At 46.9% G+C, this 13,022-nt stretch overlaps 1 protein-coding gene across 1 annotated transcript in view; it reads right to left on the bottom strand.

The window, feature by feature from the left end:
* The window catches only part of TENM4 (teneurin transmembrane protein 4), a 732,935-nt gene that overhangs the window by 275,519 nt on the left and 444,394 nt on the right, over positions 1-13,022 (bottom strand). Inside the window, 2 exon segments of the mRNA XM_057747430.1 lie at positions 9,186-9,336; positions 9,338-9,396. Of these exon segments, the coding sequence (XP_057603413.1) occupies positions 9,186-9,336; positions 9,338-9,396 (210 nt within the window).

Raw genomic sequence — 13,022 nt, 5'->3', positions numbered from 1 at the left:
GTAGGAATCTGCCTTCCTTCCAGAGATATCTGGCCAAAACTTTTGGGTTCTAGAAGGGGAATAAGGAAACTAACATTCATTGCACACCTATTCAGTAGCAATCGCCATGCTAGAAGCCTTGCCCACAGTTTCTCATAGAAACAACAATTTTGTGAAGTACCTATAAAACCAATATCCATTTTACAGAGGCAGAAACTGAGACCCAGAGAGGTTAAGCAAGTTTCCCCAGGTCACACAGCAAAGCAAGGATCTGTAGGCTTCCATAACCCATTTTTCCTCCCACGGCTCCATACTGTGCCGTTTCTGTTTTCCTTCTGGCTTTGGTTCTTTTAGGCCATTTAAAGCTGAGGGAATGTTTTTATAGTTGTTTAATCTCAAACACCTATATAAATAATGGCACTTCAGAAGGAGAGGGAGGAGGGGAGAAAGGAGCGGAAGGGGAGGGAGAGGAGAAAGCCACATGGTTTCCTGGTCCAAACTGGGAGCTATTAACCGGTAATGGGGCAGGGTCCAGCTGAGCTCAAAGCACCCAGTTCAGACCTGATGACAGGGGCAGAGGGCAGGAGGCTGCAAAGGGGAGGGTGGGAACAGATCGCTCAGAAAAGATGACACTTAGGAAAGGGAAGGAGGGGAGGTTCTGGGAAGAGCAAGAGACGTTTATTCTCAAGGTGAGCAGGCCATGGGGTGTAGCCTTAAAAGCCTAGACAGAGTTCTAGGAAAAGCCATGGAGCCGTGGGTCCCGTGGGCATGGTTTTAGGTGGTATACAGTCCGAGCAGACATTAAATCCCACTGAATCACATGCAGGATAGCCTCCATCCTCTTTCAACCTTTGTGATGATGTTGAGGAGGAAGTCTCAGTTTGGTACTTGTGTGTTTTTAACATCTAACACTTGCCAAGGTCCCTGTTTAACAAAAAGAGGCAAATCTCTGCTCACCATCCTAGAGCAAGCCTATCTCACCAGAGTGTGGTAACCAGCGTTCACTGCATTTATTTTTACAGCTACCCTTCTATTTATGGCAAGTGAATTGCAGCAGTAATATACAATTTCCTTTTAAAATAAATAAATTCACTTAGGTTAAAAAAAAATTCAGAAAAGGAGGCAGCTTAAGGAAAGGAAAGGAAAGGAAATGGCACGTCGGTGGGCACTCTGCTATAGTGCAGACTCTGACAGTGACACACAAGCTTGGGAAATGTTGATCTAAGCAAGTCCTCCCACTGCCCAGACTAGACAGCAGAGGAACCAAAGGCCAAGGCTCTGGAGGTCACACTGCATGTCGGAGGCAGAACTGGGCTCAGAAGGCAGCTCTGCTGCTGCCCGGCATGTGCTTCCTTCCTCTCAAGCAGGTTTCCACGATGACTCAGGCGGGATTATGGTGAGGCTTCTCCAGGGAAGGGCTGTAGCTGGAAAGTTCAGCTTATATGGATGGCAGTGGGCCTTACAGCTGGACTGACCAACTGTGAGCAAATCTAAAACTGTCCCAAAGCTGTGCAGCCAAAGGGCAGCTTTCTACCCAGCTGCTTCCCTCTCTCAGCGGACACAGTACTCACAATACTCCACAGTCGGCCAACCTCACAGCACTGTGGTGGATGTGAACACGCTCGGGGAATGTGAGGGCTAATGAAAACACGAGATACACTAATCTCCCAAGTTCTCCGTAGCCTCCTTCCAGGCCTTCTTCAACAGTCCGCACCCCGAAGTGTCAGGAGGTGCCTGAAGATGTGGTCTAGTGTCCACGAGGGCTCCATGGAGCAGGCCATTCACATTTCCACGGGGACACAAACCAGGCTTAGTTTCCAGATGGTAAAAGCCCAGATACATGGCTAACATGCCTTCCTCGAGGGGTGGTCTAGGAATTCCTAGATTCAATCAAGGCGGACACCAAAAATGTTATTTTTGTACCTTTTAATGTAATGGCATTTTAGGGAAATTAGTGGAAAAGGAGTTGCAAACAGTCTACAATTGTGTCGTGTGAGTGACTAATTAGAGGGCCCTGATTCTCCCAGGATGTTCGGTTACATTAATTCAAAATGTGACCTGTTTATTTTGCAAGGTCAGGAAGAAGCCTTACCTCCTAGAAAGCCACTGTGGCAATTAAATGAGTCACCAGAGTTTGCCTGAGGTAACATGTGAAACAGGGCTTTGTGAACTATACAAAAACAGCAGTGATCCCTGTGTGATTGTCCCCACTGCTCCTACTTAGGGGGCATAATTGCCTGCCCCTGGTGGGAGGCTGCAGGTAAGGGCTTTCCTAGTTGAGGGAGGTACCTGGTAAGGTGGAAAGGGCCCTGGCGTTGGGGGCCATACACTGAATCCTGACCTGCACTTGGGCAAATCACTTCATCTCTGTGGGTCTCCAGTTACATCATGCATGTGGCTCACTGCTCTATTCCCAGGGGGGTGCTTGTGTGTGTGTGTGTGTGTGTGTGTGTGTGTGTGTGTGCGCGCGTGTGTGTGTGTGTGTGTGTGTGTGTGTGCGCGCGTGTGTGTGTGTGTGTGTGCGTGTGTGTGTTGGGGGGAGGGAGGGCTGGTTAAAAAGAGGATGAGAGAATATTAACTTTTTTTCAGTTCTGATTTTAGCACCTACAGGTGCTCATCAGCCCTGAAGATACAGCCTCGGACAAGGCCAGCCTCAAGGAATTTGTAGTTGAACTTGGAAATCAGACATGGTAATAATCAGGTCCCTAGATTGTTAAGGAGGTGTCTGTATAGAAGACAGCAAGGCATCAAAGAAAGGGGGTGGTGTCCATACACCTGAAGGGCTGTCAGGAAAGGTTCCTTAAGAACTCAGAGTTGTTGTGTTCTATACTTTGGAGAATTGAGCAGTTGGTCTCACTCCTCCTGAATTCCCAGGCCTGAGAGCCAGCCAGGCTGCTGGCACTGGCCTCCTGAGCCCCTACACCTACACCACAGGGGCTTGGCCTTTCCTAGCAGTCATTATAGACAAACATAGAGCTTCCAGTCAGCAACTTGCACCTGTGTCATGCCTTGTAGCTACCTCCATGACTTTTCTGTTACTAAACCTTTCAGGGTCCTGGGACTACCCCCTCTCCCCCGCCCAACTGAAAAAAAAAGGTACAATTCAGGATCACCATCCATTAGCCACCATTCCCCAAATCCCAAAACCCTAAGACTGAAAGTTTCATTGAAACTGTTCTGGTTGCAAAACCTGACCTGAACTGACATGGATCTCAGTCGTTTTTAATTTTTTTTAATTTTTTTAATTTTTAATCTCATCAGAGTATCTGATCATATATTTGATGACAGAAACCTGCAGTATTTGGTTACCATGGGTCATCGCAGCATTCTGGGAATGTTAGGAAAAACACAGTATGTGTACTGCATTTTCTTCCTTAAATCTGAAAAATTCTGAATTCTAAAATGCATCTGGCTCCAAGGGCTTTATTTAAGGGATTTCGACCCCATAGATTAGACACCTGTTTTATAGTCTCTTTCTGCTTAGAGTCCCCTTCACCCCTCATCTGTCAGGAAAACATTTGCAAACATTTCAAATGTCACTGTGCATGAAGGCAGGAAAGAAGGAAGAAACCAATCTGTCTTGCTCCTAGAAGTTAGGTACTTAACTTCTCGACATAGATGGTGTAAGAATTTATTTACCAACAAGGGTCTTTTGATGCGAGAGAGTTTGGAAGAGCAGTGAACAAAAATGCCTGAAAACTTCACATGCCCCTATGTCCTTAACCCTTGGGACTCAGGAAACATACAGACCCAAGTACCTCTGGTTGGCATGGAACAACTAAAACAGGTTCCATGAAATTCAGAGAAAGGAGACAAAAGCCTCACTGCATACTCCTTGATAGCAGGAAACAAGCACAATTTTGCCTTCTGATTTCACAAACTGACTTAAAAGAGCCTTGGCAGACTCCCTCAGGGGAATCTGGATAGGTTTTAAATTAAGTTGAATTTTTTGTTTTGTTTTGTTTTAAGAAAACACTTTTGGAAGGAGCTCGCATACATACCAGTGTTTCCCATTTAGAAGAAAAATAAACACTCCTCCACTGGACTGGAAGTCAAAACAAAATCATCCCAGCTGCTTAAGACCTGAGACGGTCAATGAAACTGCCAAAGAGCAGCGATGCTGACCAGTGTCACCAGCTGAGAAATCTGTAAGGTGAGGCAGGAAGGGCCTGGAACAGGAGGAAAAGGGGGGAAAAAAGCCACAGATGGCCCAGCATCCAGGGCTTGGCTTTCATGAAGCAGCACCACAATTTAGTGTCTAAGTCACTGGTCTGATTCATCTTTGAAACTCCCATAATCCTCACCAAAACACAACTGAAAGATTTCACTCTATGGCTTCAAACAGACCTGGGACTCAAATCTGGTTCTACGACTTAGAAGCTGTGTGATTTAGGGGATGTTACTTAACCTCTCTGGCCTGCTATTGCCTCAATGAGACTAAAAATGACTGACACAGGATTAGATATGAAGATTCAATGAGATTCCATAAGATCCCATGATTCAATAAGATTAAACACCTCTCACATAATAGAGGCTTCATCAAGGTTTGTGAGGTGAATACTAGGAATCCAACAACTAGTAACTTAAAAAAAAAAAAAATCAGCTTTTCTTTGGTGGACTTCCCCAGCTTCCTACTAAGAAGACATATAAATAACAGAATCTGGTATTGAAAACAAAACAAAAAATTTGAGGGGGGGTGGGGAAAGGAAGAAAATCAGGGTTCCAGAATCAAGCACGTTTCGGTGTAAGTCTCTGCCGTGCCCCTATGAGCAGGAGAGCCACGGGCAAGCCACTGACCCTCCCGGGGCCTTGGTTTCCTGAACAGAGACAAACAGAAGCTCAAAAAAGATAACGCGTGTAAAGAAAAGACTTACACAGAGAACATGCTCATTACGTGTAAATTGTCCCACCTGCTTCTACCTCACCTAGACTTTGAGAAACAGGCAGCTTTCTCTGAGCTATTTATTCCCCGACCCTCTTAAATATTAACCACCAAGGTTTTAAGGCCCTTCTACTTTAGACTTCAGATGGCAACAGTTCACGGCACATTTAATATTTATTCTGAAAAGTTTCTGTGGGGGAAGGGACAAAGATCTATTTAATCCTAACCATTTCCTTCGCTTCTCAGCTGTGAAGAGTTGCTATTTTAGTGAAATCTTTCTTTGTATCTATCAGTGATTTCTAGATGGTTATCCTTGGGGGGGGGGGGTTAGGATTTTGATGACAGAAAGAGCTGCTTCCCCTGTTTTCCGTTCTGCGATGCCCCACGCGGCCTCCTTGCTCTTTACGTGGGGATTTTCGCAGGGCAGCTCTGGGGCGCCCGGGCCTGGGATGGCAGCCTGGGCAGGAGCTGACACAGCTGGAGGCACAGGGCCTCTGGGAGCCACTGGAGCGTGGAGCCCAGCTCCCGAAGGCTGCTTCCCAAAGCAGCAGCCCTCAGAGCAGGATGCTGAGTCAGCTCCTGCCAAAGGAAACTTCATTTTCACCCTTCAGGTGCCCGGGGGGGCTGCCTTTGTCATTTAAAGTGCCTCCTGAAAGAAATCTCTTGGGGAAGCAGGCCTCTGAAGGAGCCAGAGCAATTAACCCATTTAAGGTGGTCTTTAAAGCCTTAAACTGGTGGAAGGGAATGGAGGTGTGGAGATAGGGGAGGGAGAGAGGGGCAGGGGCCTTTCGTCCTTTACCTTGTTGAACTCCATAGCGACCCCAGGAGGCTTTCCCCACTTCACCCGCCGCGCAGCTGAGGATCTGAGAGGCTGGGTCCTGTGCCCAGGGTCGCATCTCTGGAACCCACCTTCAGAGGGTCTGGCTATGGCCCTGCTCTCTTGGCTGCACTGTGGTCCTTAGGCAGTTTGCAGTGCTTGCTCATCCCTTCATCCACTCATTAATTATCACTACAGAACAGGCAACTGTGAGGCCATGCACCGAACTGTTAAGGGGCTGTCTCTGGGAAGAAGAATTACAACAGAACTTTACTTTTTACCTTTCTGCACTGTTTGAATGTTAGCAAGCACTGTTACTTTTAGAATTGACAGAAACAATAGAGACAGTCCCATTACAAGAATTTCACATTTTTCCATGGAAAAAAAATCAAACAAGACTTAAACACGTATCGGGCCCACGCTGTGACAGGGTCCACTCACCCTCACTTGCTAGTGCTGGGTCCATGCCAATACCAGCAGATCCGCTGGCTCATATGAGACCCCCTGGTTTCAGGTTTCAGGGGACAGGAAGGTGGCAGGCAGGGTCCATCGGTGGGGTGACACGCAATAGCTCTCTCATGACCCACCAAACCCAGAGCAGCAGACCACTAAGGACCCACACTCTCCCTTGCGGCGTGGGACACATTTATTACCAACCTTTAGAGTGACACACTCGGAGCAAGGCCCCGGGGAAGGACTCTGAAGTGTCTCCAGGTCCCCTGGGGAGGAGGAATACAGAGGCGCACGGCTGAGCAGACAGCTGCAGGCCAGAGTCCCCCCATCTTCCCTGCACATCAATAATGCAGTAATGCCGTCAATTTGCTGCAGGACTTACAACAATGTGATTGCCCTTGTTCAGTTAATTAGCAAAGGGAGAGATTAAGGACTTTAATCTCCTGCCTTCTCTTTTAGCTATAAGGCTTATTTACTTAGAAATGAAAAATATATACATATATTTCCAAGTAATGTTAAGAAGGCTACTGGCTGGCACACCTGTCAGCACCACACAACACTCAGAAAATCAGAGTACATTAGAAATTACTCCATCGCTGGCAAGATGGGGAAACTGAGGCCTGAAGAGGGACAGTGATTGGCCAAGGACAAACAGCCAGTAAGCCACAGAGCTGGGCCCGGGACCCATTCCAGGGTTCCTGTTTCTCTGCATAGTTTAAAAACATGGGCAGCTGAAAGGTATAGAGGAGCAATGATACTAAACCACCAAAAGGACAACGCCTCCCTCAGGAGCACAGAGGGAAAAGGCCCTGGAGGATGGTTTGGCTTTTGGTCACAGAGAATGCAGGGCTCAAGATCCTGTCAGAAGGGAGACAAAGATGCAGAGAACAAACGCATGGATACCAAGGGGGAAAGGGTGGTGGTGGGAGGAATTGGGAGAATGGGATTGACATATATACACTACTGATGCTATGTATAAGATAGATAACTAATGAGAACAAACTGTAGAGCAGAGAACTCTACTCAACGCTCTGTGGTGACCTAAATGGGAAGGAAATCCAAAAAAGAGGGGATATATGTATAACTGATTCATTGTGCTGTGCAGCAGAAACTAACACAACATTGTAAAGCAACTATACTCCAATAAAAATAAATTTGAAAAAATAAGAGAACCATCAAGGGCAAAGACCTCCTCTCTGATTTTCAAAGAGAGTAGAAGCTGGGAGAGTTCCTGGTTAGAGGAGGGGGCTGGGGATAAACCACCTTTCTTTGTCATGGGGGTGGGGTGATGCCTGGAGGGCCTCAGCTCAGTACCCAGAAGAGCTCAGGTCACTTACCATGCGGCCTTCTACACTCTGCCAGGGTTAATGCCTATTTACTGGCCAGGTTCCTAGGTGTAAAAGAGCTGGGGGCAGGATCCCACCAGCTCCCCACCTTGGGCCCTTTGTCCACGTTTTCCCTCTGCCCAGAATGTCCTGGGTTATTAAAGCCCTTGGTTATCTCCACCTGACACACCCTACTTATTCTTTCAGATCAGTGAACACCTCCTCCGGGAAGCACTTCCTGATTCCCTTAGGCAAAATGGTGGCTTTTCTCCTCAGTTACCCTCACACCAGGTTCTTACCTCCCTATTGCTCTGGGCTGCAATGACTGCAAGAGAAAAGAAGGCTGACATTCTCTGAGCATTAAGTGCCAGGCAGTGTGCTGTGGCTTTCATATATAGGCTGTCTATAAACTCCCTGGAGGGAGGCGGGTGGTGACCGTGGCCATGACTAACCCTTTACTAAACTCCTTCTCTATCCCAGGCCCTGTGACAAGCCTTCATCATGAGCTGGGTACCACACAGCCCTTGCTATACTTGCTTAAGGAAACAAGCTTAGAGGCAATGTGCCCCATTCAAAGTCCCACAGCAATAAAGCTTAAATTTAATGCAAAGACGTCTGATTACAGAGCCCATGGATCCTGCTTTATATCTTTCTGAATCTCTGCCTCATTCTCCAGAGCTTGACCTGGAATTTAGTACCACACAGGCACTTATTAATAAATGTTTGCAAAATCAATATGTAACCTACAATATTATGTGGGGAAAGTCTCATTTCCTTTTCTCTTCTCTGATAATCAGGAAATCTTGGGACCTTAGGGAGATCGCAGGTTACCTCACATAGGTCACCCCGCCCCTCCCCTTGTAGGCTTGAATCCTCTCCAGGCTTTGAATTCTTGCAAAGAAGTGGACTGCCCACTGTAGACACAGAGACAGCAAGCAAGCAAGCACCTTGGCCCAGGTCACACAGTACCTGACCAGGGGCTAAAACCTGAGTCTGCTGGCTCCTGGCCAGCCTGGAGCTCTTGCATCATAACCTCCCCCCCACCCCCCTTAAGAGAGTCAGGGCAGAGCTTAGAAGAGGTGTGTGACTATGGGCAGATCCATGCTTAAGCCCAGTGGCTCTCTCTGCAGTCAGCATTCAGCCCTGCAGATGCCTGGGTCTCCAGGGTCCCTGTCTCTGGGCAGTGTGAAAGGTCAAGAACGTCCAAAGCCGGGAGCCTTTCTCTCAGCTTTCTCATAGTCAGTGGGGAAACTACCATACTGGTCTCTTAGGCAGGGTTGTGAGGAAGATCCAAAAAGCAACAAGTGACAGTGGCTGGCACAGTCCCTGGCACATAGTAAGTAGTCAGTCAGTGCTACTTTTGTTTTAACCTTTCTTTTCTATTCTTTTTTGGTGTCTATCTTTGTCTCGGTACCTCTGCCTGACTCAGGCTCTACCTGATCTTTCCATCTCGTTGTATCTGTCTGTGCATCTCTATCCCTGCAGCTCTGTCTGCCCAGCGTCTGTTATGGGGGTGGGAACAGCAGACCCTCAACCCCTGCACACCCCAGCAGCAGGAGCGGGGCTGCCTGAGCCCACTGAGCCCGCCAGGTCCCTGAGAACCCCGAGCCCTCCATGCACCAGGCTCTTCCACCCCTACAAGCAGCCCAAGCAGGCAGATCAATCAGCAACGCCAAGGAAAGGAAAAAATAAACAAACCCACAGAAGTTAGGAAGAGAGAGGGACTTACCGTTTGCCGCGACCCCCAGGCTGGCGGAGCCACTTTTAACTAAGAATGAATTAGGGACAAACTCTTCCTCAGAGTCTGAGTCCGGGGTTGGCTGGGCCACACCGTTGCCTAGCAACCGCCTCTGGCTCTCATTGGCCGGAGGGGAGGGGGGGCGGGGAGGGGGACTGCTCAACAGGGGTTGATGAAGCAGATGAACAATGCAAGGGAGCACCTGCGAACCACAAAGACAAACACAGACAGAAAAAAACATAATGAAAATTGGTTTTGAGGCACACGGGGAGGAGGAAGGAGCAAAATAAAACACGCATCAACAGGGGGAGGGGGCTTAACACTGGGCGATCTACTGCACACGTGGCTCGGGGGTGGGGCTGATGCCTCTGTAAAGTTAGTGCAAACTCCTTCTGAAGAGCTGGCCTCACGCAGAAGTCTGCATGCTTGCAAAAAGGGTGCCCTTCCTGCTTTGCCTGGTCTCTGAGAGAGGCCTGAAAACCTGGGGTCTAGTCCTGGTGGAGATGTGTCATCTATCAAACAGCTGCCCCCCTCTGAGCTTCCGTGGCCTCGCTGGTAAAATGAGCAGCCACACTGGGTGATCGCTAAGCCCCTGCAAGCTGGCCATTCTGTGATGTCACCGAACTGAAAGAATGTTCTTATGAGTGAGATTTTAATCCAACATGCTTGGAACAGGCTCTGGGCCTCATAAAAGGTAGAGGGAGCTGGAGAGAATGATCCAGAGCCTCCCCACCGCTGGCATTCTAGGATTTCAACACACGAATCTTTCACTTTTCTAAGAACCTGACGTTTTAAGATTTTTAGGTCCTGATGTTGTCTGCAAACTTCCTGAGAGAGCAAGAGCTCTAGTAGTCTTTTTCACTTCTGTAGCCCCAGAATCTAGCATAGTACCTAGCACATAGTAGGCACTATATAAATATTTGCTGAAGAGATGAATTCTAGGTATCTAACAGACTAGGATTCTTAGGTTCTAATAGTCTCAGATGAAAAAACTGTATACTTGTTAGGACAGTGACACTCTGTGAATTCCAGGATTCACTAAGTCAGGATGTTTGACTGCATGTTTGTAACATGTCAGGTTCAATGATTCTAAAATCCCAGTTGTCTATACTTTTGTGCGCACACTCCCAACTCTTCAGAAGGAGGAGGTAACGGCCAGGGACAAGACCTTTCAGGGCAGACAATTTGCAGTCCTGTCTGAGTCTGGCCTTTGGTCATGTGCAGTACATCATCTACAAGAGAGGGAACATAAGCACAGACATATAAAGGTATACAGTACAGGACAATGCATCCACTCGACAGCAAGGGCTATGGCTTTTTCCCCCACCTTGACTGATAGAAGGTTTAAAACATAATCAGATCCATCCAGTTTTTCAGAGACTGAAACTTAGGAAACATAATGCAGCCCAGACCTGTCATAAGATCTGGTAGAGCTCTAAGGGGAAGGTGGCACAGAGAGCTGCTAATTGTTGAAACCCCCTCCCCCCGCAAACAAAGAAAGCTTTTTGTGGTCTATCCACCAAGAGAAGCTCACTCAATTCAGCCACCAAATCCTGCAGGATTTTGCAAGTTCCATGACTCTCATGTCAAGGCTTGAGCCCAACCATGTACAACAACATTTTATAGAGTTGCTGTGTATGCCATTTGGTTAGTTCACATTAGAAATTCAGTAAGAGCAATTGAGGCAGCAGGAATCCATGATCACAGTACAATCTCTGGGTAGCTTTTCCATCTGCACTTTAGTTTACTTAATAATCTGTGCTATGATTTACCTTAAAATTGTCCAAACCAGTGTTTCCAATTCACCATAGAGAAAGCCTTGCCTGACACCACTTACCACACAGCACTATAGGGATGATCATTCGTTTCTCTGAGCTAACCTTTTTTTAGTTCTGTTATCATTATTTGCCCTGCTGCATTTCCAGTTATCTGTAGCTGTCTCCCGTATAAAAGCATACGGCACATTCTTGGGACGTAGTACATTCTTGGAGTGGGCTTTGGAGTTCAACAGAATTGGGGCTTGCATCATGTCCTCGCCTCTCATTGGCTGTATGATCTTGGATAAATTTCCCCCAGTTCCTCATTATAAGTTGGGAACTTCTCCCCTTTTATAAACTTATTATAAGGACTAAAGATACTATACCCGAGTACACAGTATTGCTTGGGCAAGCAGAATCCCATTGCTTACCAAATGTTTACTAAACTGAATGAAACCATCCCACGAAGAACCCATTCAAGATTTCCCTTCCCCTGCAGTCCCACTATTGGAAAGATTTTGTCAGCCAGGCTGCATTTATTAAGCAAATATACACTCATTTCCTCTTCTTTTATTAACCAAAGACATCTAATCTCCAATCAGAGCTTCTGATGAGCTTGAGATAACCAGTACCATACCATGCTGAGTTGTTAGAATTTCAGAGAAAGGTTAAGAAACATGATATGTTGTTCCAGGGTGCTTGTTACAGCCTCTTCCTGAGTAAATCTGTCGAGCTTTACGAAATAAATAGTTCCAGAACTAAGTAAATTGTTCCATCACAAACTTCAGAGACCCTGGGCTAAGAACAGCCAATCCTTCCCAGGCATCATGCCTGCTTTTTCTCCCTTCCATCCAATCCCCAGGCCTCACCCCAGACCTCTGGGGTTGCTCTGAATATTCATAACCTAACATTCAAAGTACCTAACAAGGTGCCAGACCCTTAACAGGTGCACAATAACTCATGAGGTTTCCGTGATGTACAGAAACTATGGACAAGTGTTAATTTCCTTCCTCTTATTCAACACCACCTCCTGGGTGCAAGAAAATTCTCTTAGTATTTACTTTTTTATCTCACTCTTTTCTAATATCTATTTTGTATGTTTTATAATGTACATAATATATCCATGCTCAAAATACATATAATAAAATGCACTGTTGTACCAATTTGGCATCTACAGAAGCAGGGCAGGGTTGTATTAAAAGGATGGGCTCTGGAGCCAGACCCTACATTTGAATTCTAGGTGCACTACTTGCTAGTTTCGTAGTAGTGACCGTGGGCAAGTTACTTCACCCTTTGTGACTCAACTTCCTCATCTATGTAATAGAGAGAAAAAATAAAAAAGAATACCTACATTACAGAATTGCTCTGAGGATTAAAGGAGTTACCATAAGTAACGTGCTGAGAACAGCACTGCAGCCAGTAAACACCTAATAAGCTTTAGATGTCATGATGCATTAATACGCATATATAACGTGAGGGGCACTAACTTTCTTTATTTTTTCTTTTTTATAAGAGCAGTGCATGACTGCAGAGGTAGGGCGCACACCATTTCATTCCACAGACATTTCCTAAACAACCGCTGAGCTGGCAAGGTGAGGGGGATACCAACTGTGAGAGGCACAGCCCCCAAGGAGCTGGTGGGAGGGGAGAGAAAGTGGCACATGCAGCTCTAAGCAAGGCAGAGGGGGGACCGGTCGGAACAGAAGACAGCCCAGTGCGAGGGGAGGATGGGGGAGGGGGTGGGGAGCTCACCTCAACGGGAGGAACCAAGGAAGGCTCTCTGGAGCCATAGAGGGTTCCAGTGGGAAGAGATGAAGAGATGGGGGCTTGAGCATCCATGGCAGAGGGAGGAATATTGCACCTCAGACCTTCATCCTTTACCTGGTCTCAAGCAACTTGCCAACCATCACTTTACCTCTCAAGTTTCATATGTTATCATTCATTAACTTTTCACCAAGTGTGCTGAGACTTGTTGGCCTGCCCTCATTTCCACGCACTCACTGCTCTCTTTTCAGTCCAAGGTCACCAATCTGCACAACTTCAGGGCCCCACTGGCATTGAATCTACTTGA

This window comes from Hippopotamus amphibius, chromosome 9 (genome assembly GCF_030028045.1).
Source record: "Hippopotamus amphibius kiboko isolate mHipAmp2 chromosome 9, mHipAmp2.hap2, whole genome shotgun sequence".
Taxonomy (NCBI): Eukaryota; Metazoa; Chordata; class Mammalia; order Artiodactyla; family Hippopotamidae; genus Hippopotamus; species Hippopotamus amphibius.
The sequence above is the reverse complement of the archived record's forward strand: the minus strand, read 5'-3'. Positions and strand labels throughout refer to the sequence as shown.